At 54.3% G+C, this 27,822-nt stretch overlaps 1 protein-coding gene across 1 annotated transcript; it reads left to right on the forward strand.

Annotated features, from left to right (window-relative positions):
- On the forward strand, window positions 1-27,822 carry RRP12 (ribosomal RNA processing 12 homolog). The gene is made up of 34 exons (XM_030865226.3): window positions 1-229; window positions 772-1,004; window positions 2,530-2,613; window positions 3,721-3,797; window positions 4,306-4,411; window positions 4,615-4,731; window positions 5,809-5,947; window positions 6,036-6,163; window positions 7,122-7,220; window positions 7,860-7,951; window positions 8,511-8,622; window positions 8,832-8,929; window positions 10,136-10,250; window positions 11,249-11,391; window positions 11,609-11,730; window positions 12,677-12,741; window positions 12,829-12,991; window positions 13,421-13,575; window positions 13,842-13,909; window positions 14,469-14,562; window positions 15,406-15,564; window positions 15,700-15,780; window positions 15,999-16,104; window positions 16,329-16,436; window positions 16,954-17,111; window positions 18,128-18,219; window positions 18,394-18,552; window positions 18,670-18,842; window positions 19,077-19,205; window positions 22,270-22,319; window positions 24,557-24,626; window positions 26,120-26,187; window positions 26,499-26,581; window positions 27,181-27,822. Exons 1-34 carry the CDS (start codon window positions 91-93, stop codon window positions 27,281-27,283), a joined length of 3,888 nt encoding a protein of 1,295 aa, XP_030721086.2. The 5' UTR covers window positions 1-90; the 3' UTR covers window positions 27,284-27,822.

Below are 27,822 nucleotides of genomic sequence, written 5' to 3' on the forward strand. Positions count from 1 at the left end.
GTGGAGCGGGCTGCGAACCCACGTGGGTCCTGCGTGTGCTTCTAGGTCCTTGGAACCCGGTCCTTTAAACTCACCCCCGGCTTAGTAGATATGGGTCGTTCGGGGAAGTTGCCCTCCGGGGTCTCGGCCAAGTTGAAACGCTGGAAGAAAGGCCACAGCAGCGACAGCAACCCGGCCATCTCCCGCCACCGCCAGGCCGCCCGCAGCCGCTTCTTCAGCCGGCCCTCAGGTAGCAGGGTCGCGACCCAAGCGCCGCCTGCGGGGGTGTTCTGGGTGGGCCTGGGTCTCAACGGATTTCAGCCTCTCTGCAGGCCGTGGGGCCCAAGCATCGGACCTTTCGTCTCCTAAAATGTCCGATCTGGAGCCTGTTGTGAAGGTCCACCCTTCCCATTTAAGAGATGCAGAAACTGACTCCACAGGAGGGAGATGACTTGGCTAGGGTACCACGAGTATCAGTCAGTACTCACGCCTGTAGTTAACCGTGGTGGCGCTTTACAAAGCGCTTTCACCCTCATCTCTTTCCCAGGCCCCTCACTGCAGCCCCCACCCGACTCCCACCGGCGAAACTTTTACCTGGAGGGTTCCCTTTCTGAATCTGATAAGTTCTAGGTGTACAGTGGACTGCTGAGGCAGACCGCGTTCAGAATTTAGCCTCTCTGGTTGGGGGCCTGGACTCCGCCTGTTTGTTTCCTAGGGGTAGTTCTTGTTCTCTTAGCCAAAAGGAGGTTCGGGTAAGAATTGGGGGCCTTACCCTTTGCCTCCGGTTCTCAGGAAAGAGCGACTTGACAGTTGATGCGGTAAAGTTGCATAATGAGCTGCAGTCAGGATCCCTGCGTCTGGGTAAAAGCGAAGCCCCTGAGACTGCCATGGAAGAGGAAGAGGTGGGACCAGCTCTCACCGAGAAGTCTTCGGGCACCTTCCTGAGCGGCCTCTCCGACTGCACAAACGTCACCTTCAGCAAAGTGCAGCGCTTCTGGGAGTCCAGCTCGGCTGCCCACAAGGAGGTAGGGGGGACTCTCAGGACAGCCGGAGGCTAGTGAGGGGAGGCCAGCTGACTGCTGTCCGGTGACAACAGGTGGAATCTCTGGATGATGTGTCACCCCTCCTACCCTTTGTGTCTGCTGCTTATTACCCCTCCTAGGGCAGGTTCCACTTTCTGCTTTTTCTAAGAACATCTTCCTGGCTCAAGTGTAAAGTCCCTCAGGGTATTTTCCTGACAGTTTTCAAATGTCCAAAACATTTTTTGCAAACATTTATCTCTTCAACTATACTTAACACAGGTCTTTTTATATATTGATAGAATGTTTTCAGGAAACATTTGTTGAGTAAATTAATACTGAATAACAGTGGTTAAAAAATGTTTTATCTAACAAGACCTAAATGTTATTTACCTTTTTTAGTTTATAAATTATATATACATATATTTTCATTGTTTAAATGAAAAAATGTCAAGACTATAAATGATAACAAAGTGAGGTGAGTAGAATAAAATATGAAAGTTGTTCTCCCAGCTTAACTCCTTTGTGGTAGTTACCGTTAACAGTAACAGTACTTTTCTAGACCAAAGCTGTCGAAAAGAGATGTAATGTGAGGCACATACATAATTTAAAATTTTCTAGTAGCTATGTTAAATAAAAGTAAAAAAGATGCAAGTGAAATTAACCTTAATTTTATATATCTCATTTAACCTGGTATACCCAAAATATTGTTGTTTCAACTTATAATCAATATTTTTAAAAGAGAGGTGTTTTTGCATTATTTTTATCGTACTAAGTCTTCAAAATCTAGTCTGACACCTCCATTTGGAGGCTAAATCTTCATTGGTAATACTTGATTTATATTTAAAGTTCATAAAACTTACAGTTGCAAAAGTAGATTCATATACCCAAGTAGTTCTAAATCTGTTTCCCAATAACTGGATAAAGTATTTGTTTTTAAATATAAATAATTTACAAATTTTAAGATGCAGTTCCTCAGTCACACTAGCCACATCTCAACTGCTCAGTGGCCTCTTGTCAAATTACCGTTGTAGACTTTTTTACCCACATTTTGTTTAGGTTTACTGAAATGCCATTATATTTTATATATACTATTCTACAACTTTTTTCGCCACTGATCAGTGTTTCTGAGTTAATCTATGTAGTTGTTCACCATTATTTTCAGTAGTTACATAGTGTTTGAATTTGTCATTATTATACAATGAGTACATTATTAATCCCTTGTTGATGGCTGCTTTATTGTTCCAATTGGTTGCGGCAGTGAACACTTGTGCTTGAATGTTTACACATTTGTGCAGGTATTTCCATATATAAGGGGTAGAGCCTTAGAGGTGGGTTTTGGGCAGATGTGTGAGTTTTCCTGTTGCTGGGCCCCGTGTGTGTTCCCCTGGCTCTGCTCTGGCTGCTGCTCATCTTGTCTGCTCTGGGCTTTATCAGGAGAATAATTTGTGAAGGAGAAGGAGAAGAGGCTACCCTGCGGTGGGGTTTGATCGGAAATAGATGTCATAGGTACCTTCTCCCTCATGTGCAGATCTGTGCTGTCTTGGCTGCTGTCACCGAGGTGATACGCTCCCAGGGTGGGAAGGAGACAGAGACTGAGTACTTTGCTGCCCTGGTGAGTGGGTGTGACTTGCAGGTGGGCGGGCTTTTGGAGTAGCATGTTATTCAGGCTATAAGGAGAAGGCAGGGGCCCCTGCATGTGGGGATAGAGAAGGACAACCTTAAACAGGTGAAAGTGCTTCAGTTATTCTCAGGTGGCTTGGTAAGCCTGGTGGGATTTGCTACATTATTCTTGTAAAACAAAATCCACTACTCTCGTTTATTTTTTTCTCCTAATCCATGAAACTGAGTTACGCCCAGGGGATTCTCTAGTAAAATTGTTTTCAAAGTGTAATTTGGGGGTTCCCAAGACCCTTTTGGGGGTTGGTTAAGTCAAAATTATTTCCATAATAATGCTAAACCATCATTTACCTTTTTCACTCCCATTCTCTCATGACCGTACCCTGGAGTTTTCCAGAAGTTACGTGATGTCTGATGACATTTTGACAGCTCATGGAATTGTGCTTGCATATTTGTGTGTTTTAAAAAATTCTCAGTTTTAATTTTTAATATGATAAATATCAATAGATATAACTTTTGTAAACCAAATCTCTTTGGGGAAATCCTCAATACTTTTTAAGGGTGTAAAAGTGTGAGAACCACTGCTGTGGAACAGGGGCCAGCAAACTATATAGCCCATGGGCATAATCTGACTCGTGGCCTGTTTTTGTATAGCCCTAGGACTGGGAATGGTTTTTACATTTTTACAAGATAGTTAAAATACACAAAGAAGAATACGCAGCAGAGACCATATGTGGCCTGCAAAGTCTAAAGTATTTATTATCCGGCTCTTCACAGAAAAAGCTTTCTAACCTCTGCTCTAGACTAATGAAGCAGATAGCACTATATGGTTTTCATAATGTGTCAGGCAGTGTTCTAAATGTCTGATATATATTAATTCAATTAAACCTCACAACAACTTATGATCCCTATTTTACAAATGAGGAAACTGAGTCACAGAAAAGTTAAGCTGCTAGTCCAAAGTCACAGTGGTGGAGCTGGGATTTGAACCTCTGACACCAGCGTTCTTGGTCATAACCGACCTGCTGGGCACACGGTGCCCGCATACCCCATTTGCCCAGCGTGACACATTTCCCATTCACACCCCATGGTCTGGCCTCAGATGACAACAATGGAAGCGGTGGAGTCCACGGAGTCTCTGGCCGCTGTTGCTTACCTGCTGAACCTCGTCCTGAAGCGGTGAGTCCTGGCTCCTTATAGGGGGAAGAAGGGAGTGGGGGTGGAAGGGAGGTAGAGGACCAGGGAATTATTAAAAGGAACAAAAAGATGCTAAGTATCAGGTGGCATTCTACTGGCTCAGGCTCCAGGGTGGCCTGGGATGTTACAGGACAGAGTGTGAGTGCTGGGGCCTGGGCAGGGGCAGCCCTGTGCAGCGAGTGGGGCAGGAGGGACAGGGTGGAGTGTTGAGCCACGATGTCTGGGCACCTGCAGCCAGGGGGCAGGTGGGGAGAGGACTTGGGGGAGTTTATAAGGGCCCATCTGGTGGGTAGTGGAGAGCGGGTTGTGGAGAAGGTGGGGCAGGCAGGGAGCTCAGGTGCCATGGAAACGCACTGAACTGGGTGTCAGAAAGGGTGGGCTCGCGGAGTGACTGGGCCAGCGCTGCCCCGCTCTGACCAGCTTCTCCTCCAGACCAGCTGCTCTCAGAGGCCCCTCTAGTCTTCTGACCTTCTTTCTTCTCTCCCTGTAGCGTGCCCAGCCCTGTGCTCATTAAGAAGTTCTCTGATACCTCCAAAGCCTTCATGGATATCATGTCAGCCCAGGCCAGCAGTGGCTCCACCTCTGCCCTCCGATGGGTCAGTGTTTGGGTCTCGGTGTCCCCCTGCCGTCTTCCAGAGCCCATCTGATTTGGCTACGGCTTGGACACTCCCTGGGAGGGGTATAGGCACCCTGTGGACCCTCAGAAAGCCCTTTGGCATTTTCTGGAGTTGGTGAGAAGCCGGGCTCTTTCCCACCTGGGTGAAGCAGGTGGAGCTGAGAGACTGCTTCTCCTCTGAAGGTGCTCTCCTGCCTGGCCACCCTTCTGCGGAAGCAGGACCTGGAGGCCTGGAGCTACCCCGTGACCCTGCAGGTGTACCATGGGCTGCTGAGCTTCACTGTGCACCCCAAGCCCAAGGTGAGGCCGTGGGGCACCAGGACGTGGGAGGGGGCAGCCACTCTAGCAACCGGGCTGGGCCTGGCCTGCTGAGTGGACTGGGGAGGTCGCCCTGAGCGCTGGGCTCTTGTCCAGAGGTTCTCCTCCTGCCTGAAGCCCTATCTGCTAGCTCCTCCTACAGGAGGGAGGGTCACAGTCAGGCCCATTTGAGTCTCTGCTGCCTCATTGGTCAGTGACGTGTTTAGTTACAGTGGCAGGAGAGTGGGCTGGAGGGGGGCTTTGAGTCACACAGACCTGAGCTGAATACTGGACTCACTGGTTGTGCTGTGACCTTGGGCAAGTTACTTAACCTCTCTGAGTCTTGGTTTCCAAGCTGTAAAATAGGGATGATAATAACAACTTGGCTGCAAGGTCACGGTGACACTCTGGTGCTCCCCACGGGCCTGCTGCAGGTCCTGGCTTGTAGTTGGTGCCCAGTAAGTTGTGCTTAGCCACTCTGCTTCCTCCTGAAATTTAGGGCCGGGAACGTGTAACAGTCCTAAGAGTCACTCCCTGTGCTAAGTGCTCTGATCCCAGGCAGGCTCATGCCTCCTTCCCTGTGTATCCCTCCAGTGGTTCCCTCACTTGCTTCAGGTCTCTGCTGAAACGTCATGTCACTGAAGTGACACTTTCCTGATCGCCGTATAAAAAGTAACAGCCCCTGTTTTATTGTCTGCAAAGTACTTTTACCTTCTGGTGTACATTTCTTTATTTCCCACCTCCCAATGAGTTGTTGGTTCACTGCTGAACTGGTGGACACTGCATATTGCTGGACGATTGCATGAATGAAGGAATCCGTGTTGTAAAGGTGAGACACTGAAGCTCAGAGACTAAGTGGTCTGGTTTGCTCAAGGCCAGTTGGTGAGTTAGCAGAAGAGCAGGAATGGAAAGTGAGGTCTGTCTTACTCGGCAGCCCAGGAGTCCACACACACGCAGCCCCAGGCGTGTCCTTGGCCCTGTAGGAGGTGTGCGATCAATGCTTACTACTGGTGGTCATGAGAACCACACACACTGCTGGTTGAACACAACCCGGCCCTGTCCCCCTTCCTTGTCCCTCAGATCCGGAAGGCTGCCCAGCATGGAGTGTGCTCCGTCCTCAAGGGCAGTGAATTCATGTTTGGTGAAAAGGCCCCTGCCCATCACCCTGCTGCCATGTCCACTGCCAAGTTCTGCATCCAGGAGATCGAGAAGTCTGGAGGTGGGGAAGCGCAGTTGAGAGTGGGCGGCGGGGGGCAGGGCCTGCTGCAGAGAGTGGGCTGGAGTCTCAGCTGCCCTCTGTCCACCAGGCTCCAAGGAGGCCACCACCACGCTGCACATGCTGACCCTACTGAAGGACCTGCTGCCCTGCTTCCCGGACAGCCTGGTGAAGAGCTGCAGTGAGACTCTCCTCCGGGTCATGACTTTGAGTCACGTGGTAAGCTCGGGCCCCGGCGCGTGGGGACGCGCCGAGGAGGAGGGAGGGCAGAGCTTCAGACCCCAGGCCCGTGGTGCCGGCACTCTGGAAACTCACTGTTCAGGCCAAAAGCAGGGACCAGGGTCTCCCAGCCCCCGCGCTGCTCTTAGCTACACCCAGGGACAACATCTCATCCCCGGTGTCGGATAGACTGGGCATCTTCTGTTGGGAGATGAGGTGAGGGAGAGGGTGGAACCATGGCGGGGCTGGTAAAGCATCAGTCCTCCCCCTACCTTGAGCTCTACCCCAGCCACAGACACGGTTATTTCTCTCTGTCTCTCTCTCTTTTTTTTTTTTTTGCATACTTAATAACGTCAGTATGACAACTTTAAAGATACATAAAAACGATCCCTTGCATTTGATATGCTAGCACAATTCTGTTAATCTCTATGTATTCTCTTATACTGTTTGTTCACATACGTATTTTAAAGCATTCATTATATAAATAACATGATGATTGTTTAAGAGGAAAAAAAACCATTCTGAAGTATATAAAGTAAAAAAATAGAAGTCTCTTTTTTCCTCCAAGTCTCATTTCCTAAGATAAATAGTACACAGACAACTTGCCGTGTATCCTTTCAGACATTTTCTTTTTAGGTAAGCAAACACATAAAAACGTGAAAATACAGCTATAATTATAGTATGTCAACGATTTGTAGCCTGCTTTTTTAGCCCATTATGTTAAAAAAACACTTTGTTCACATTTCTCCATTGTTCTTGTTTAAATCATTTTTTTTCCTGGTGGCTGCCAGGACTTACTGAAGCAGCAGTCCTCTGAGTGTCAGGTGTAGGAGGCATGTTTGAGGTTCAGGGGGCCCAAATCCCCACAAGCCCTCTGGCTGGAGTGGGATATTGAGGAGCGCAGGGCCACCGTGGGCTTTGCGGTGGGTTCCCCACTAAGCCTCCGTGTCCTCTCCAGCTGGTGACAGCCTGTGCCATGCAGGCCTTTCACAGCCTCTTCCATGCCAAGCCAAGCCCGGGTACCCTGCCAGCAGAGCTCAACGCCCAGATCATCACGGTGAGGCCTGATGGGGGGACGGGGACATGGCTGTGCTGGGGGGCGGCCCTGTTACTTGTCTGCAGAGTGAGGTTGGATGGGCCGGGTTGGGCCACCCCTGTGTAGGAGTCAGGTAGACGGGCAGCCAGGAGACTGGCCACCAAAGCCACATCAGTGTCCACGGGAGCTGGGGGCCCTGACTCTTGACTTTGTGGTAGTTAACCTAAAAAACTATTCAGCATGGTCTCATGGTATTAACAGGTACCTTGAGCAAAGGTTCTCAGTGTTAGGGATCTCTGGGTGGATTTGGGGAAGGGAGCACAAACCCCCCCCAAATTGCAAAATGTGTGTATATGCTCACTTACGTTTTTCCGGAGAAGGGTTCTGGCTTTTGTCAGGTTCACAAAGGGTTGTGTGACCCAAGTTATTCTTGACTGCTCCTAGAGACTTTTTTCCCATAGAAGCAGAAGCGGAAGGGCTTCATTGAGCAGGGAAAGGAAGGCCAACGGGGCTGTGAGTGCAGGGGGCCCTGTGTGCAGGCCCTGGGACAGGACAGTCACGGGGACGTGCTGTTGCCTAGGGATGGGAAGGGGTTGTGTCATTGGGCTGCTGCTGAACACACTTGCTCAGTCACCTGCTTATTCCCTGTCCCGCCCCTAGGCCTTGTACGACTACGTTCCCAGCGAGAATGACTTACAACCCCTGCTGGCCTGGCTGAAGGTCATGGAGAAAGCCCACATCAACCTGGTTAGGTAGGGATGCGGTGGAGGGCGGTCCCTTGGCCTCCAGCCAGGCCCCCTACACTGCGGTACAGATGGGAGGGACATGAGCCGGAAGCTGGAGGGGGTGCGGCTTTCTGGGGGGGTGCGGTTCTGCACCGAGTGTGTGCAGACCAGCTCTTGTGTTCGTGAAGGCGGGGCCAGGTAGCACAGCTTGTGTTAGCCAGGGCTGCTGCCTTTCCTGCCAGAGCTCCGAGGAGCTGAGCAGCAAGGCGGCCGAGAGCACCTTCCCCACCAAGAGGTGGGGCCCGAGTGCCATCCTGATTCCTGTCACCCCCGCCGGCTGTGCAGCTGGTTTACTTCTCAGAGGATATCATCCCCTTTCTGCGGCTCCACCCTACTCCCCACCTGGGTTAATGGTCCCCTCCTCTGGGATCCTCAGTCCTGCGAACCCAGTTTCTGTTTTGTGTCTCATAACAGTCACTCTTTTTACGCGGGCCTCTCGCCGTTGTGGCCTCTCCTGTTGCGGAGCACAGGCTCCGGACGCGCAGGCTCAGCGGCCAGACCCCACAGAAGCCTTTTGTGTTGACAGGCTGCATCGGGACCTGGGACTGGGCCACCTCCCTCGCTTGTTTGGAACTGCGACAACCTGCCTCCTCTCCCCCCACTCGCAGGTGGTGACAGCTGCCACCCAGTGCCTTCAGGTACCTCAGCCCCCAGCCCAGCTTTAGCGAGGGAAGCAGAGAGCCTTAGAGCTCCCAGAGCTCACCCCAGGCCTCCAGCTGTGTCCTGGGGAGGAAGTTCTCAGGGTGGGGGTGAGCTTCCTAGAAGCTTCAGGAAGCAGTCACCTGGGAAGGCTGAGTGGCACTGGGGGGCTGTTTTGGGCCCAAACAGCTGTGGCCTCTTTTTGCAGGAGATCCTGAAGGAGTGTGTCGCTCCCCACATGGCTGACATCGGCTCCGTGACCTCCTCGGCCTCAGGCCCTGCCCAGTATGTCGCCAAGATGTTCAGGTGAGAACACAGCCTCTGCGTGAGGAGGGAATAAGGTGTGCCTGTAGAAAGTTCCTCGTGATGACAGGTACTCCTCTTGTCACTGTGGTGGGCCTTGCGCACACTGCCAGAGCAGCTGCTGTCGGTTTGAGCACTGGCCACACTCCTGGTGCCATAGTGTCATGCTCATGAGTGTGGACTTGGGGGCCCGTCATCTGGGGCTAGTTCCTCCACCTCTCAACACCTCAGAGTCCACATCAGTCTAATGGAGGTGTGGATTGAATGAGGTCATATATGTAAAGTTCTCAGAACAGTACCTGGTGCGTAGTTAAGTTCCAATAAATACCAGAAATTACTGGTAGTCCTTACAGTTCTAGGAGATAGGTGCTGACCCCATTTTACAGACTGGGAAAGCTGAGGTCACTCAACTAGTAAGTGGCAGCCTGACCGCAGAATCCACTCTACTCATGTGCTGTGCTGCCCTCCATGCCTACAAGAGAAGCCATTCACAGACCGGCCTCCAACCACCCAGGCCCTTCCAGCCGCCAGTGAGGAGCTTCAGAGCACCAAGAGGCTAGGATCTTTGGTGTTTCCTCTGGGTCTGTCTGCTCAGCTCCAAGGTGTGATGCTTTGGGTTCTGTTCCTTATGAGGACATAGGCCTGTTTCTTCTGGATACACCTGGAATGAAGTTTCTGGAAAACTGAGGAATAGAGCTGCTCCACCCCCAGCTCACCCCTTTCCCCACATTAGGCCATTCTTGCCTAGAGCCTCTGGGGCTCGACTTCAAGAGATGAGCTGACCACAGCGTGACTGGGCCGGAAGGGGCTAGCAGCCGGCCGGGCTTCCCCACTGTTGTGGCTTTTCTCCCTCTGCCCAGTCCACCTGTACCTACCCCATCTTCCCACCTCTGGTCAGACCGAGAAAGCATGGGACAGTGACAACACGGGCTTTGGCGGCCCAGTTTGGCCACTAGAAGAGTGACACTGCTGGGCTACTTAGTCCCTCTGAGCCTCAGTTTCCCCATCTGAGGATGGAACAAATAACCTAGCTCACAGCTGATTTTTGAAGTGTGAGGATTATATAAATGAAACTCTTAGCACAGGGGGTACTTGGTAAACACTAGCTCTCCCCCTTGGCCTTTCCTGGGGCCTCACCCTTGCCGTGGTCTGTAGTTCCTGGTGCTGGCCATGGACTTCCACGGCCCTGACTGCCCACTCCCTTGGCAGGGCAGTGGAGGAGGGCCTGACATACAGATTCCACGCATCATGGAGCTCCGTGCTGCAGCTGCTGTGTGTCTTCTTTGAGGCGTGTGGGAGACAGGCCCATCCTGTGATGAGGAAGGTGACTGGGGCAGCAGCTGGGCCGGGGCAGGAGGTGGCTGGGGCTGCTAGAGGGGCATGTGTCTCCGTTACCTCTGCGCTTTACTCCCCCACTGCCAGGGTCCACTGCAGGTGCCCAGTACTGTGTCCCCAGGAAGGCGACTGGGCCAACGTGGGAGGAACGAGAAGAGGGCTAAAACCACCCCTCCCCCCACCGCCTAATGCCTTCTCACTAGTCTTAGCTGGAGTTGATGGTTTTGAAACTCACAGGGAACCAGTGTGATTCTCCCTCACCCCTATCTATTATCTTTTAATTTTTAATTCTCTAAATTTTCTGTAACAGGTGAGCATAGTACTTTAAGCAGCCTTAGGTCCCAGGGAGGTTACCAAAGCCCAGAGTAAACCATTTAAGGCTCAGGAATCACCTCCAGCTCAGGGAGCAGGTGGGAGCCTAAGGACAGGGCACAGACCCCTCACCAGCAGGCGGAGCAGCTCACGGCCTCGTGGGGCCTTCCCCAAGGGTAGGGCCTTCCTTGAGAGGCCTGGCCCGGGCCCCACTAGATTAGGTTGGCAACACCTGGCTCCTGTGAGAGGTTCTCAAGGAATGAGGCTCGCAGAGGGGCTCTGAGGGGCTGTAGTGAACCAGAGGGGGCAGCTCTGGTCTTGAGGGGCAGCTGCTCCGCAGTGCCTGCTAATTTATACTAATTGTACTGTGGGTCTGCATTTCCCATACCTTCCCGGTTTTCAAGATAAACCGGATATCTACGTTTGTATATGAAATCTCCTGATTTTTACACTTTACTAACAAATACAGAATTTCTTTTTAAATCCTGGGGCATTGAGGAAGGCTCAAACACATCCAGGAGTTGAATTTGGTTAATGGTCTGTGACCTCTGGCGAGAGCATAACCTGACCCCACGCCCCCAACCTCGTCCTCTTGGAGACTTTGGCCCAGCCTCAGCCACGGGTGCCTGTGCTGCAGGCCCGTCTTAATGTCTGACCCGTGTCTCTTTGCTCCAGTGCCTCCAGTCCCTGTGTGACCTGCGCCTCTCCCCCTACTCCCCCCACATGGCAGCTCTGGACCGCGCAGTGGGCGCTGCCGTGGCCAGCATGGGCCCCGAGGTGGTTTTAGAGGCTGTGCCTTTGGAAATTGATGGCTCTGAGTAAGTGCAGCCCTGCTTGGCTTCCATTCCAGCCCCAGGAGAGCCACGTGGCTTGTTCTCCGCTGGGAGGGTGTCCACACCCTCGGCTGACGTCTCCACGTGCCGTGTGGGTCAGTGGGGGCGGCCAGAGCAGGACCTGTCCTGTTCCTAGGCTCCATGGGGAGACAGCTGCAGGCCGTCACCCCTTCCTCACCGCGCCTCCCCTCCCTCCTCCCAGAGAGACTCTGGATTTCCCTCGGAGCTGGCTGCTGCCCGTCATCCGAGACCACGTCCGGGAAACTCGACTTGGTTTCTTTACCGCTTACTTCCTGCCTCTGGCTACCACCCTGAAGAGGAAAGGTACGGGCCCACCACAGTCCTGGAGCCTCACTGGAAGGGTCGGGAAGGGCTCCTGGTCCAGCGCCCCAGCCTTAGGACGTTCGGCAGCCTCCCTGGGCCGAGCAGGTGGTCAGCCAGTGCTTGAGCACCGTCATCAGCGGGGTCCGAGGCGTGGCCAGGCACCCCTGCCCCGAGGCTGGCAGACAGGGCCTTTTCTCCCACCAGAGGAATAATTAGACAAGTACACACTGATTTATATATACAAAGATGTTCCAAGTAAAAATCCCGACACAGCCCACACATCCCTCAGTGGGGCTCCAATGAAGTCAGTCATAATGAAGCCCCACCGTGGGACACAGAGTGCTCCCTGTACAGAAGGAAAGAGACCGACGGGAATGGACGTGTTTAGTCCATGGTGAGCTGAGTAGATCAGATTGAAAGCTCAGCTCAGCCGCTCCACCGTTTGGTGACTTCAGGCAAGTTTATTCAACTCGCCTGGGTCTGCTCATCATCTGTAAAATGAGGGCGATAATTGCGATGGTGTGAGGATTAAATGCAGTAATTGCGTAAGTGCACATTACACAGGCTGCCATGTCGAAACTGCTTGATAAATGTTACCAGCTTTATTCTCACGTAAAACCAGGTTTCAGAACAATATATTTATAAGACAATCCTTTTCACGTCTTTAAAAGTGTGCACGTGCTTGGAGAAATATAAGAAGGTCAGAAATGGGGAGGAAGATTTGCGGGGGAGATTGTGGGGAGATGTCACTTTCTGTTTTACATAGGTCTTTCCATTTTTTTAGAACAAACGAGTGTTTGTTTAATAATAAGTGTTACGTTTCGTCTGTGGAGCAGGGGAATCGCCCATATTCCTGTCCTCATCATTGGGCTTTTGGTTTGGGTAAACATGAGGCCTATCAGTCAGGAGTGTGCCCAGAGTCACACTGTGTCCTGTGTCACTCTAGCAATGGACCTGGCCCAGGCAGGCAGCACAGTGGAGTCCAAGATCTACGACACGCTCCAGTGGCAGGTAAGGGGTCAGCTGGGGGGTGTGGGGAGGACAGGTGGGCACAGGTTGCTGGTCGTCACTCTCCTCTATCATCCCCTCCCTCCCCAGATCTGGACCCTCCTGCCTGGGTTCTGCACGAGGCCCACGGATGTGGCCACCGCCTTCAAAGGGCTGGCGCGGACGCTGGGCACGGCCATCAGCGAGCGCCCAGACCTGAGGGTCACTGTGTGCCAGGCCCTGCGCACCCTCATCACCAAGGGCTGTGAGGCGGGTACGTGTGGGCTCTGGGGTCGGGGCTGGTGGAAGATGGCTGTGATGGTGCGAGTCCCCTGACCCTGCCTGTCCACCTCATTGCTTGAGCCACCACTAATCCTTTTCAAGGACCTGAGTGTCCACTGGGGACCCGAGGAGTTAGTAGGATGCTGAAAACGGCCCCTTCTCTTTCTTTACTCTCAGTGTACTGACAGCTGCTGGGAGTTGTCCAGCCTTTACGTGGGGCTAGCACTTGGCTGGCCCCATAGACTGTGGTGGCCCCTCGTCCTCTGTGCTCTGGCTTCAGCCTCTCCTGTCCCAGAAAAGCCCCAAACCCATGACCCTGTCACAGGTCCCCCAAAAGAATGCCTCTGGGCTGCAACCACAGTGGCCTTTGAGGCAGGGTCATCTCCTGGCCCTTTTGTGCAAACTTTGTTCCTCCTGCCAGAGGCCGACCGTGCTGAAGTGAGCCGCTTTGCGAAGAACTTTCTGCCGATCCTGTTCAACTTGTACGGGCAGCCCGTTGCGGCCGGAGACACCCCAGCCCCTCGCCGGGCCGTGCTGGAAACCATCAAAACTTACCTCACCATTACTGAGCCTCAGGTGACCTGGTAGAGGAGGGGGAGGAACAGTCTCCGGTGGGTGAGTGTTGGGTTGGGGTGTTGGAAAGGTCAAGACCCTACCCACCATGGCTCACTTGGCCCTCTGCCCCCAGAAGAACAGGGGACCATATGCCAGCAGTAGGCTGGGCTCGAGCCTCCTCAAAAGGGAGGAGAGGAGGGGGAAGAGACCAGGGTGCAAATCTGTGACCTGCTGCTGCTGTGTATTTTCTCTTGAACAACTCCCTCCTTATCCCTTTGGGCTGCCAGTTGGTGAATGGTTTCCTGGAAAAAGCCAGTGAGAAGGTGCTGGACCCTGCTAGCTCTGACTTCACCAGGTAAGTGCCCCACTTGAGCTGGGGCAGCCCAGGGAGCTAGAGAGTATGTCTAGCAGAAGCTCTGTGTATCTGTCTGGAATTATTTAGGAAAGTCTTGAGATATTGAATGTCCCAGCTCTACCCTGAGGCCTGACCAGTTCCTCCATCCTGGAGCACCATTGTAGTCTGCTAGGGAAGTGTGAGGACCCTGGAGACACGCTGCCCGGATTCAAATCCCAGCTCTGCCCCTTATAAGCTGTGACCTTGGTTGAGTTATTTATCTACTCTGCTCTGTGCCTTCATCTGTAAAATGGCCGTGATGATAATGCCTGCAATAGAGTTGCTGTGAGGATTGAAGGGGTTAAGACATGTAAAGCGCCGGGAACAGTGCTGGTACCTTATGAGTGCTGAGTTAGGTTACAGGCAGTGATTATTGTTCATGGGCTCCTTCGAGGCCCCTTGTCCTCCTCACCCTGACCTTTCCCACCTCCCCCGTACCCAGTAGACACGAGGACACTGATAGTGCATACCCTTCCCCAGCCTCCACTAAGCTCCTCCTTGGTCTCCTGTCGCTGAGCAGATTGTCCGTCCTGGACCTGGTCGTGGCCTTGGCTCCCCGCGCTGATGAAGCCGCCATCAGCAAGCTGTACTCCACCATCCGGCCCTACCTAGAGGTGAGCCGTGGAGGCCGGGAGCCCCACACGCCCACACCTGGGGGGTGCGTGGGCCCTGTCTCCATGCCTTGCTGCTGCCCAGGATCGGGTTTTAATCTGCTTTCTCATGGCATGGCTGCCCTTTGTATCTGTCTAGCCCTGTACTCTACCATGTAGGTGCCAGAGTGACAGAAATGCACGGCCATGCTTGGGCCTCACCTGCTAAGATGCCTCTTGTAGAGCCGAGGCCTGACTCACTCACTAGGCCCATCACCGCCTGGCCTGATCTTCATCCTACCCAGCCTCGTCCCCCTGCTGCCACTCCGGCCTCATTAGGCTGCTTTTAAGGGTTCCAGATATAACAGCCCTTTTGTGCCTTTGCACGTGCTGGGTCCCCTGCCTGACATGCTCGCCCCTGCATGCTGTGGCTAACCACAAGGCAAAAGTCAGGCCTGCGTGACCTTCTGAAAACTGTCACCACTGCAACAGTATAATAAGCAGTTACCCAACAGCGTGAGAAGTGCTCTGGTGGAACATGCAGGCAGACACACAAGTCCAGGGCAGAGTCACCTAACCTCAGGAGAGGTGTCCCGGCAGGGAGCGGAAGGGATGGAGGGCTGGGTGGGCTTCAGTCCCCTCAGCGTCCCCTGCCTGGCCCAGAATCAGCCTCTCACTAACCTGTGTTCTCTCTGCCCTCCCATTGGATGTCACGAGCTCCAGAGGGCAGGGCCAGCTTCTCTGAGTCCCCACCAGGGCCAGTCACAGCTCACGTGGCTGCTCTGTGGATGTTATTGGACTGGGTGAGGGTGGGGGGCTCCCCAGCCCCCTCTCTCACCCACCCCTGTCTACCATACGCCCTCCCAGAGCAAGGCCCATGGGGTACAGAAGAAGGCCTACCGCGTGCTGGAGGAGGTGTGCGCCAGCCCCCAGGGCCCTGGCGCCCGCTTCGTGCAGAGCCACCTGGACGACCTGAAGAAGACCCTTCTGGACTCACTACGGAGCACCTCCTCGCCCGCCAAGAGGGTGCGGACTCCAGGGGCCCCGCTCTGCCCTAGGGGGGACGAGCAACACCAGGAGAGGACCAGCGTGGAGACGCTTAGCGACTTCAGGGGCGGAGGTGGCACTGAGGGTCCTGACTGTTGTCCCCCTGTCTCGCAGCCCCGTTTGAAGTGCCTCATACATATCGTGAGGAAGCTCTCCGCCGAGCACGAGGAGTTCATCAGCGCCCTCGTCCCGGAGGTGCGGGGTGTGGGAGGGGAGTGTGTTGTGATTTGGGGTTCCTTGGAATGGGGCTCCTGAAGGCCTACCAGGATCAGGGGAGGGCAGTAGTGGGAGTGGGGGTGGGCTGGATTCACTGTCTGGGAGCGTGAGTGCCCTTACCCGTCCGCTCTGCCTCAGGCTGCCAACCCTGGGGTGGCCAGCTTGGGGAGCCCGTGCTAACGGGGCTGTCTGGGCAGGTGATCCTCTGCACCAAGGAGGTGTCGGTGGGAGCTCGGAAGAATGCTTTTGCGCTGCTGGTGGAGATGGGCCACGCCTTCCTTCGGTTTGGCCCAGACCCAGCAGGTGAGGCCCGGGTGGCATGGGGCTGGGGTGGGCGCTGTGCTCCCGGCCTGGGTGAGGAGGCACCCTGCACTCACCCATCAGAGAGAAAAGATAGAGGGAGCTGCCGGGCACTGGCCCTGGGCGGGCTGCTCCTCTCTGGTGGGAGGCCCCCTTCCGGTTGGGCCCACAATGCAGTGCACACAGTGGGCTCTGCCCTGGGCAGCTCCTGCTCTCTGCCCTCCCAGAAGCCCTGCAGCGCTACCTCGTCCTGATCTACCCCGGTCTCGTGGGCGCTGTGACCATGGTCAGCTGCAGTATCCTGGCCCTGACCCACCTCCTTTTCGAGTTTAAAGGTAAACGCTATTTGCTTGAAGGCCTGGGAAGCCCTCGGGGTAGGAAAATGCCCAGGAGGTCAGGACAGGGTGGCTACCGAAACAGGGAAAGGTCCTGGGAGGGAGGACAAAGAGCTGGAACCAGGCCTGACCGCCTCCCGCCTCCTCTCCTGCCCAGCTCGGCTTTCCTCATCCCACAGCTGCCCGCATCCCGCTTTCAGAGTGGGTCGGAGGAGGTTAGGTCCCACGCCTAGATTTTCGTCCCGGTTCTGCTTCTTACCAGCCATGTGACACCTTGAACAAACTTAGGAACCTCCTGGAACCTTACTCTCTCATCTCTAAAATGGAGGAGAAAACCAGCACCTGTTCACAGGGTGTCTGAAGGACTAGAGGAGATGCTGGCAGAAAGTGACTAGACACGTGCCAGGCACTTGGAAGTGTCCCCCAGGTGTCAGCTCCCACTCTTGTGACGCGGCAGGGGTCTTAGGTCTGGGTGGGGTTCCAGGTGTCTCTGACAGTGGCCCTCTGGCCACCACAGGTTTGATGGGGGCCAGCACGATGGAGCAGCTGCTGGAGAATGTGTGCCTGCTCCTGGCCTCCCGTACCCGCGACGTGGTCAGATCAGCACTGGGCTTCATCAAGGTGTCGATGGTCGTCATGGACATGGCACACCTGGCCAAGCACGTGCAACTGGTGGTGAGTGTCCCCTTCCCCTCGGCCAGTGGCATAGTGGCCCGCGAGCTGCCGGCAGAGACCCAGTGAGCCTTGAGGCCAGCCAGCTTCAAACACTTTTCTGGCTACACGCTGTCTTGTGCAGCAGAAGGTCATGCAGGAGCCCTGGAAGAGACCAGTGGTGGAGGTAAAGGGGCACAGCACCCAGGCTGCCACTTGTCACCCCCCGCAGCCCCTCCACAGCAGCAGGGGCTCTGCAGGGCAGGGGGCGGTGGGTAGGGCCACCCCTTGTTTTACGGATAGCAAACTGAGGCCAGAGATTTTCCCAGGTCACAGTGCTAGTGAGAACAGTCCTGGGAACAGAACTGCGACTCTGGGCTGTCCCTCGGAAGGGACCCAAACCTCCCTTTTTATTTTCCCTCTTGCACTGTGACCTTCTGGGTTTGAGAAGACTTCTCTAGATGCCCCTGCTGGGCTGCAGAAGGGCCTGAAAAGCCCTCTGGTATTGGGTCCCTGGCCCCCTCCTGCTGGGCATAAGGCGTGCAGCAAGCTGGGACTGTCCTGTGAGCCCTCCGTCCACTGCACCCGCCACCTCAGTTTCCCACTTCCAGCTGGGTTGAATCGCATCAGGGCTCTAGGTCCCTCTTGCCTGTCATCTTTGCATCTGGCCTTGGGTTGGGTCAAAGCGAGAAGGGGCAGATGAGAGTCAGGATGCCTGCCCCTGCCTGCCAAACCCTGCCACCTAACTGGGGCCAGCGATGGGGAGGACGGCCTGAGCGGTGACCTGTCCTGGAGTGACTAGGGTTTATACAAGCCTTCAAAGGATCGAGCGGGCCCTGCACCACCAGCCTCACTGAGGGACACTGCAGATGATACCTGCTGGCCACGTGTTTCTCACGAAGGCTGGAGTGCGGTCCAGCCAGAGATTCATGCAGGGCAGTAGGAGGGACTCGTGGAACCAGGAGAAACCCGTGGTGTGGGGGGCAGACAGGGTGAGGGGGCGCATCTTCCCCCTGAAGCCCCGCTGCTCTGCCCCGCAGATGGGAGCCATCGGGAAGCTCTCGGACGACATGCGGCGGCACTTCCGCATGAAGCTTCGGAACCTGTTCACCAAGTTCATCCGCAAGTTCGGGTCTGTGCCCTGACTGGGAGGGAGTAGGGGAGGGGTCGAGGGGTTTCCAGTCCCACCAGGACCGCTGCTGAGAAGGGGCCAGGCTGGGGGGCTGGAAGGGCTCTGGCTGGACACCTCGCTCTGGATAGCGCTCTCTGGCCCGGGCACCTCACCGGCCCGTCTCTACGGCCTCAGGTTCGAGCTGGTGAGGAAGCTCCTGCCAGAGGAGTACCAGAAAGTCCTGGTGAACATCCGGAAAGCAGAGGCCCGGGCCAGGAAACAGCGGGCCCTGAGCCAGGCCGCAGCGCAAGAGGAGGTGGAGGAGGAGGAGCCCTTCCGGGGCAAAGGCGACAGGTGAGACCCGTGGCGGGACGCTGGGGCCAGGTCTCCCCTGGCCCGAAGCCTGCCCAGGCCGTGCCCAGCTGCCCTCACTCTCCTGGAGCGCCCTGACTGGGGCTTGTCTGTCCTTAGCATCGAGGAGATTTTGGCTGACTCGGAGGACGAGGAGGACGAAGAGGAGGAGAGGAGTAGGGGCAAGGAGCAGCAGAGGCTGGCCCGCCAGAGGGGCCGCGCGTGGCTGAAGGAGGGTGGCGGGGATGAGCCCCTCAACTTCTTGGACCCCAAGGTGGCCCAGCGAGTCCTGGGTGAGTATGAAGCGGCTGGCCCGTGGGCACAGGGGACAGGCTTGCCCTGGGCCAGCTTTAGGAGCGGAGTGGCCTCTGGGGAGGCCCGCGGGCACCCTGGCCTCCCACACATGCACATCACAGTGCCGCAGGCACTCATCCAAGTCACAGACCCAGGCATGTCGGTTCTGATGAGGGTGTGAGCGGGCTAGGACGGGCCTTCCACCTCCTCACCTCCCAACTCTGCCCCGCCAGCCACCCAGCCTGGGCCAGGTCGGGGCAAGAAGAAGGACCACGGCTTCAAGGTGAGCGCCGACGGCCGGCTGATCATCCGTGAGGAGGAGGATGGCGACGCCAAGATGGAGGAAGAGGAAGGCGCTAAAGGTGGGGCCACCTGCCCATTCAGGAGCTGCAGCTGGCCTGGGCCAGGGCTGCACTCGTTTGCTCATTCATCCACTCATTTATTTGTTCACTCAGCGACCATTCTGGGGGAAACATAGGTAAAAACAGATATAAGGAGCTTGTATCGCGGGCAACTTTCTCAAATTTTTTGTTTCTCAAACTCTTTTGACCACATTGAGAAATCTTTTTATGGTGTAACCCAGCCATTTATACAGTACTTCCATAATTCAAACAAAACTTTCAAAAGGCAGTAGTACTTCCTCTTACCATCTGTGATACACTCTGTTAATCTCTCTTCTATTGTATTCTGTTCTGTTCTAGTTATTTGCTTGTCCTCCTCCTTTTTGAAAATTTTTGTGTTTTTTTATTCCAAGCGTAAACTTGGCTGAGGCCTGGAAGCTCATTTATTGGTGAAAAGAGCCAGACTCTCCCGAGTCATTGTCTCCTGTTGTCCAGGGGCTGCTCAGGTGTCACATCTCCAAGTCCCATTTCGTCTTTCCTGTTCCCTCTGCATTTATCTCTGTATTCACGTATCTCTGTACATATCACGTAAGATCACAGAAGCCTGGGTCTTCTAAATTTTATGTCTTCCTCTTTATTTTGGTTCTCACCGCCTGCTCACTGCAGCCACTCAACCAGTGCTGTCACTGCTGCCCCTGCAACCCGACTTACTGGTTGTGTGACTGTCATTTAACCGCTCTGTGCCTCAGTTTCCTCATTCCAAAGCGGGTGTAATACCAATACCTACTTCAGAGGGTTGTAGTGAAGATGAAATGGTGACCTGAACAGCATATAGAGGTGCTGGGGATAAATGTGGTGACACTGTTTCCAGATCTGGCCTCGTCATTGTCCCCTTCTCACCCTCAGTGTATCCCGTCTCCTTGCTCCCTTCTTTTTTTTTTTTTTTTTTTGCGGTACGCGGGCCTCTCACCGTTGTGGCCTCTCCCCTTGCGGAGCACAAGCTCTGGACGCGCAGGCTCAGCGACCATGGCTTACGGGCCCAGCCACTCCGCGGCACGTGGGATCCTCCCGGACCCGGGCACGAACCCATGTCCCCCGCATCGGCAGGCGGACTCTCAACCACTGCGCCACCAGGGAAGCCCTCCTTGCTCCCTTCTTGCGCATAGAACCCTGACGCTAAAAATGCCCACCCGCCACCTGCCCCCCACCTTCCCAGCCCCTCTCCACTCTTTCAGATCCAGTGCAAGTCCTTCTTTGTGGCCTTTGCACGGGCCCTTGGCTTCAGCCGTGTTCCCTCAGAACTCCCGACAAGCCCAGGGACTGCCAGGCTTCCGTACTTAGTCACACGCTTCTTATGACGTTTGGTTGTTGATTGACTTCACTTCAGTTTGTCTTCCCTCCAGCTGATCAGTTTCAAAGTTCTTTTTTTTTTTTAAATATACTGGTAGCTTTTTTAAAAAAATGGTAAAATATGCGTAACATGTAATTTACTATCTTAACCATTTTTAAGTGTACGGTTCACCAGCGTGAAGTACATTCACATTGTTGTACCGCCTATCACCAGAGCTCTTCATCTTGCAAAACTGAAACTCTGTACGCATTAAACAGCAACTCCCCATTTCCCCCTCCTCCAGTCCCTGACAGCCACCATTCTGCTTTCTGTCTGTATGAATGTGAATTTGAATATGAGTCGAGGTTCTTCATGTAAGTGGAATCATTCAGTATTTGTGCTTTTGTGTCTGGTTTATTTCACTTAGCATAATGTTCTCAAGGTTTATCCGTGTTGTAGCTTGTGTCAGAATTTCCTTCCTTTTTAAGGCTTGCCTTATTCTGTTGTATATCTAGACCACATTTTGTTTGTCCATCATCCATCAGTGGACATTTGGGTTGCTTCCACTTTTTTTTGTTTTTTTTTCTTCCACTTTTTGACTATTGTGAATAGTGCTGCTATGAACATAAATATACAAATACCTCTTCAAGATCCTGCTTTTAGTTCGTTTGGGTATACGCCCAGAAGTGCAATTGCTGGATCATATGGTAGTTCTGTCTTTAATTTTTTGAGGAACTGCCCTACTGTTTTCCATGGTGGCTACACTATTTTACATTCCCACCAGCAGGACAGAAGGGTTTCAATTGCTCCACACCCTCTCCAACCCTTGCTGTTTTCTGTTTCATTGATAGTAGCCATCCTAATGTGTATAAAGTGGTATTTCATGGTAGTTTTGTTTGCATTTCCCTAATGATTAGTGATGTTTAGCGTGTTTTCATGTTTGTTGTCTATCTTTTTGGAGAAATGTCTACTCAAGCCCTTTGCCCATTTTTGAATTGGTTTTTTTTTTTTTAACATCTTTATTGGAGTATAATTGCTTTACATTGTTGTGTTAGCATCTGCTATATAACAAAGTGAATCAGCAATACGTATACATATGTCGCCATATCCCCTCCCTCTTGCATCTCAGGTGGTTTCTTTTTGTTGTTGAGTTATAGGAGTTCTTTCTTTATTCTGGATATTAACTTTTTATCAGACGTATGATTTGCGAATATTTTCTCCTATCCTGTAGGCTGCATTTTCATCCTGTTGATGTGTCCTTTGACATACACAAGTTTAACATTTTTAATGGACTCTAATCTATGTTTTGTTTATCTACCTTTTGTTGCCTATGCTTTTTGTTGGTTCATACTTCTTTATATCGCCACACAATGCCTAGCACAGATGCAGGGAAAGGTTTTTAAGCAGGGGAATAGGGCAGTCTTCCCAGCAAAGTGGAGTGTATGTGGGGCTGCGGGAATGCCTGGCTCCCCAGGAAACCTGGGGCTTTCTTAGAGTCTCAACAAAAGCTGTATTCACTTTAGAAGTCAGGTCACTGCTTCCTTGAGGGGCTGTCGTCCGTGGGGCCCAGGATGGGAAGGAGGAAGGGGCAGCGTCCAGGGGTCTTATCTTCCACGGTATAGGTCTTCTGGGGCTGGAGTTGGCAGCCGTTGCACCCTGATGAGCCGGGAGGAGGCAGGTTGAAATTTGTGTGGGCTTTGGGAGGACAGGGGTGCTCCCTGAGTGTTCACAGGTCTCTCTTCTTATTGGCTCCAGGGGAGGAGGAAGAGATGGCTGACCTGATGGAAGACGTGGGCATCAGGAGTGTGAGTAATTCCTGCTGCTGGAGGGCCGGGGCCCTTAGACCTAAACCTTGGGCCTCACAGCTTCTCGCCGTCTCCCCGCTCCCACACACTCACTTGCCCTGCTTTCTCACTGCTCAGTGGAGCCTCGGGGTGGCACACGGCAGGCAGCCCAGGGCATGCAATGTCACGGCTGACCCCTCTGTGGGGTGTGGAGAGAGCTTGGCTCCCTCTGAAGCACCCAGTGCCTCCTTCGGTGTTGGCTGTATTGTCCAGCTGAAGGAAGAAAGAGACGGTCCCTTGTCTCTCCACCGAGGGCATGTGCTGTGCAGGCAGCAGGGGCAACAGCCGGCCTGCATGTTGCCAGGGGCCGGCTCCACTTGGGGGAGGGGCACCCACCACTGAGGAGTGCCGAGGGCCCCATGTGTCACCTCACTAATCCTCCCAGGAGGTAGGGACTCTTTATCATCCGCAGCCTGCCCGAGGCCACAGGGGTTGTTAAAAGTGCATGTCTCTGGCCCTAGACTGAACTCAAATCCCAGCTTATATGTAAAATGTGTGGCACTTAGTCCCACTAAGGAAGTGGTGGCTGTTCATCGTTGTCACCATCATCATCATTATTACATTTTTCCTGGAAATCTTTTTCTGGCTGAAGTCTGCCAGATTCCTTGAGCACATCCTCACAGGGGGCTTTGCAGTCCCTCTGCAGCCTACCCTTGTTCCTGGCCAGGGGAACTGACTGCAGCTGTGGAAGGATGGCCCCCAGGTCAGCAGAGCAGGGCTGGGGCACCTTGTCTCACGGCACCGAGAGGGTCCCAGGGTGGCCACGCTCCTGGTTGGCTCATGGCATCCATCACCTGCCATTGGGATCCCTGGGGGCTTTTTTTTTTTTTTTTGGTACGCGGGCCTCTCACTGTTGTGGCCTCTCCCGTTGCGGAGCACAGGCTCCGGACACGCAGGCTCAGCGGCCATGGCTCACGGGCCCAGCTGCTCCGCGGCATGTGGGATCTTCCCAGACCAGGGCACGAACCCGTGTCCCCTGCATCGGCAGGTGGGCTCTCAACCACTGCGCCACCAGGGAAGCCCTCCCTGGGGGCTTTTTTGCATAACAGTTGCTTAGTCTCACTCCTCTGCCCTCAGTCGTGGGAGCATAAAATGCCAGGGTGCAACTGACAGCTGCAGTTGCCAGTGGGCAGAACTGTTGCCAGGTGCCAGCTGAACCAAGAACAAACTGAGCCGTCACCTCCATGATGCGGCCAAAACCACATTTCCAGCCCGTTTCTGTTTCTCCACGAAGAGCCCCTTCTGCTGGGTCTCAACTAACAAAACTGGATGTCCTGGTTCCCCAGACACACTTGTGTGTGCTGCAGCCTCCTTCCCTTTACCTGGCGCACCTTCTCTTCTATCTGGCCCCTAAGCCAGTGAATGCCCCTCAGGTGCCTTGGGTCCCTGGGGAGCTTTAGCCTCAGGAATCTGTAGTTGGAACAGGCTTCCCGGTCAGTGTGGGAGAGACACTGTGGGGCAGCCAGCCCTGCGAGCTCAGGTCTCCCCACACAACGGCCCTCCGCCTTGCCTGGTTGTCAGTTTCCGGGCTCAGATCTCCTGGTGGGCTGGGCTGCTGTCAGGCCCACCTCTCCCTCTTGGAGCTCCCAGCACGGTGCCTGGCGGGTAGCATTTGCCTCGTGCTTACAACTCCGGGGACGGTAGCATTGTTGAGCGACTGTAATGACTGACTTGAGTAGGGGTCTCCCACCTGCCTGAGGGCCCCGGGAGCACAGGAAATGGGTCTTGTCCCCTGTATCCCCAGGGCCTGCACTTAGTCAGAGATCAGTGAGTCTGACTAATGGGGAGGGTGCAGTGGAGGTCATGTGAGACGAAGTACTGATAAAGCTGTTCTCCCCAGAGAGGCTGAGGACCTCATCCCCGTTAGGAAGGCTGGGCTAAACTGAGGTCAAGGTGCCCAGATGGGCAGCTGTAGCCCTGTTGGGGGAGTTCAATGTGGAGAGGCCTAGCAGTGGAGCAGCCGACATGAGCTCTGCAGTGAGGGCCTGGGCTGGAAGCCGCGCCTCTGCTGCCGAGCAGTGTGGCCTTGCCTGGTTACTTGCCCTTTCTGAGCCTTTGTGTCCTCATCTGTACGGGGGATCGAGTGCTTGGCAGAGAACCTTTTCTATTAACGCAGGTTACGGTTCCTTTTGCGGCTCCCATTAGTGAGTATCATCGTGTCCTCTTGTTTATGAACTTTGCTTGTTACCTCTTTCTAGAAAAAGCCCCAGAAGCTCAAGCACAAAGAGGCTGACAGTGAGGAGCTGGAGATGCCCCCTCAGTACCAAGGTGAGGCTTCCTCTCTCCTCTCTTGCAGCAGGTTCCCTGTCACCTGCACTAGGCAGGGTGTGTTGCAGGCAGGGCCAAGAGGTTGCATGGCCTGGTTGTACTCAGTTGGCACCAGCAAAGATTGGCTGATATGTCCCATAAGACTGGGCTGGGGACCAAGGGGGTCTGTGGGTGAGGGAGAGCCTGGGGGTTAGGAGATCTGTGCACAGAACCCCCAGCCCTTCTGGAGAGCCCCTGAGCCCCATCTCTTCCCCACCCCCCCAGGCTTTCCTGAGACTTTTGCAGCCCACCCTTCTCCTGGGAGATGTCTGCCTCTCTTTTCTGGCTTTGAGTCAGGCCAGATTTGACCTATGTTGAGGGTGGCAGTTGGGAGGGCTGCCCAGGGAGTTCCCCTGTACAGTTGTTTCTGGGCTCCCAGGCTGTTCCTTTCCCCAGAGTAGCTGCTAGAGGTACCAAGGTGGCTGCCCAAAGCCAGGAGAAGCCTCTGTTGCCTCACCTTTGCCTTCTTTCCCCCAAGGCAGCCCCCGCAGGGCCCCTGCCCCCAGGCCCTCGAAGCAGAGCTCTTGCTCTGCATCTGGAGGTCCAGGGGCTCCTGCGGGAGGTCCCTGATGCCAGTAGCAGGTATGCTGTCAGAGCCCCACAGCATCCTCACCCAGCTGGAGTGCCACAGGGCTCCTTCTCGTTCTGTGGCCCCCCAGGCCAGGGCCCAGCTCACCTCCTCTGCTCTGAGATGATGTGGTGCAGAAGCAGTAGTACCACACAATGCAGCAGGAGGCCTGGGTTCAGGACTGCTTGGCCAGCTGCTCTTAGCTGTGTGACCTTGGCCTGGTCACGCTGCCTCTCTGACCTTCTAGTTTCTCACCTTTAAAGGAGATCCATCTGGGTCATCTAAGAGAGTCCTCCCTAGTCGGCACTATGTGATTCCATCCATGACTGTGTGGAAGTCCGGGCTGGAAATAACACTGGCCTTGGAAGCACTTCGATCTCTCGAAGCCTCAGTTTTCACGTCTGTACGATGGGATAAGAGCTGCCTTTCTAACTCACAGTTTTGGTGTGAAGCCTGAATGAGATCAAGCCTTAGTGCCTCGTTTTACAGATGAGCTTAAGAGGCTCCAGAAAGTTAAGAGCCTTGCCTACGGTTAGAGCTGGGAGTTGAACCCCAGTCTGTCTGGCTTCAAAGCCTATGTTCTTTTCCCCAGAACAAATGGAGCAGATTTAGTTTGGAGAGGGTGAGGTATTTTATGTTAGTCGAGGATATATGTGTTTCCAGAGGTCACTGGTAGGTCTCTGGATTCAGGTCAGTCTGAGGAGCTCAGTGGTCTAATTGTCAAGTTGCTGGACAGTCCCTTCTCGAGGAAGGTCTTTGTCCTTTGTTGGTAGGGGACAACCATTCGGTCCTGGCTGTGACTCATCTCCCCAGCAGCTCTCCGAGGAGAAGGCTGCCCGATTGCCCTGGCCTTGCCTGACTCATGGCCTCTGTGTTCCCCCTCTAGCGGGAGGCTCTGGCATCCATCGCCCTGTGGCCAAGAAGGCTACCCCCGGGGCCGAATACAAGGCCAAGGTAAGAGCTGCCGGTGGGGCAAGGACTCTCCTGGCAGAGTCTCTGGGGAAGTGCGGGGCAGCTGTGACCATCACTGCCCTGGGGAGGCACCTTTGTGGAGCCAGCCTGAGGCCACACTGAGGGGTACACAAAGGTTTTGTTAGCACCTGAAGTCCAGGCCTTGTTGGATGGCTGTCCAGGGCTGCAGAAGCTCTTTGGCACCACCTGAGGCAGAGAATGAAGGGAAGGGAGGATTCAGCCTGTCAGGTCAGGGGCAAGGGTGGAAAGAGAAGCCCACCCTCCTGGCTGACTCTGTTTCTCTGGGTGAGCAGAAAGCAAAGGGTGACATGAAGAAGAAAGGTCGGCTCGACCCCTACGCCTACATCCCCCTCAGTAAAACCAAGCTCAACCGCAGGTACGGCGTGTGCAGGGTCGGGGGTGAGGGCTGTGCTCGTTACACTCTCCACTCGATTGCTCAAGTCTCTTCCAGTTTTTTGTTAATTAAGTTTATTTATTTATTTTTGGCTGCATTGGGTCTTTTGTTGCTGTGCATGGGCTTTCTCTAGTTGTGGTGAGCGGGGGCTACTTTTCATTGCAGTGCGCGGGCTTCTCTTGTTGCGGAGCACAGGCTCTAGGCGCATGGGCTCTAGAGCGTAGGCTCAGTAGTTGTGGCGCACGGGCTTAGTTGCTCTGCAGCATGTGGGATCTTCCCGGTCCAGGGCTCGAACCCGTGTCCCCTGCATTGGCAGGCGGATTCTAACCACTGCGCCACCAGGGGTCCCGGTTTTTTATTCTTACTTTTTCGCATGCACCTTCAAGTATCCTTGACTTGAACTGCCCTTTTAAACATGATGGGTGTGGTCTGCATGGATCACGTGCCACCCGCCACCTGGCAGCGCCCCTTCTCCCCTGTTCCTGCTGGTGCTGGGGTGGGGACACCACCCTTTGATGTTATGGGAAGGGGGGCTGCCTTTTCTCAACGAGACATGACCCTTCTGATCCTTGTCCTTGCAGGAAGAAGGTGAAGCTGCAGGGACAGTTCAAAGGCCTGGTGAGAGCTGCCCAGCGGGGCTCCCAGGTGGGACACAAGCTCCGCAGAAAGGATCAACGGTCCTGAGCCCTGGGACCCCCTGGGCTGCTCTGTGGTCCAGCCTGAGGCCCCTTTTTAGCCCTCAAGCTGCCATGACGCCAGGTCCAGATGCAGCAGTCAGTGGGAGAGCCTGGACTCAGAATGACTTGTTGGAACCAGGACTGGTTCCCGGAGGTGCCCTGGATTTTGGAAGCTCCAAATGGGAGTCACCCTTTAGAGATGTCCCTGGGGCCTGGAGATGGGAATGTGGCCTCAGTGCCTCTGGGTAGGCTAGCGAGAAGGCTGTGCTTTCCGTCCAGAGTGTTTGCAACAGAAGAGATGGTCTTCCTTTCCTCTGGCTGCCTGTCGCCATGTGGCACTCTGCCTGGCTGCAGTCTGGCTTTGTGAGATTTGCTATGATCAGACGTAGAATAAAGATGCAACACTATGTGTTGTAACTAGAAACATTGTGTTTTATCACCTGCCCCCCCCCGCCACCGCCCGCCGCCGCATGTACAAGAACAGTGTCTGGTCATTGGCAACAGTGGCTTGACCACTTGCTCTCCTGTCCCAGCGTGCTGTCGGGG

Source organism: Globicephala melas, chromosome 16 (genome assembly GCF_963455315.2).
Source record: "Globicephala melas chromosome 16, mGloMel1.2, whole genome shotgun sequence".
In the NCBI taxonomy this organism is placed as follows: domain Eukaryota; kingdom Metazoa; phylum Chordata; class Mammalia; order Artiodactyla; family Delphinidae; genus Globicephala; species Globicephala melas.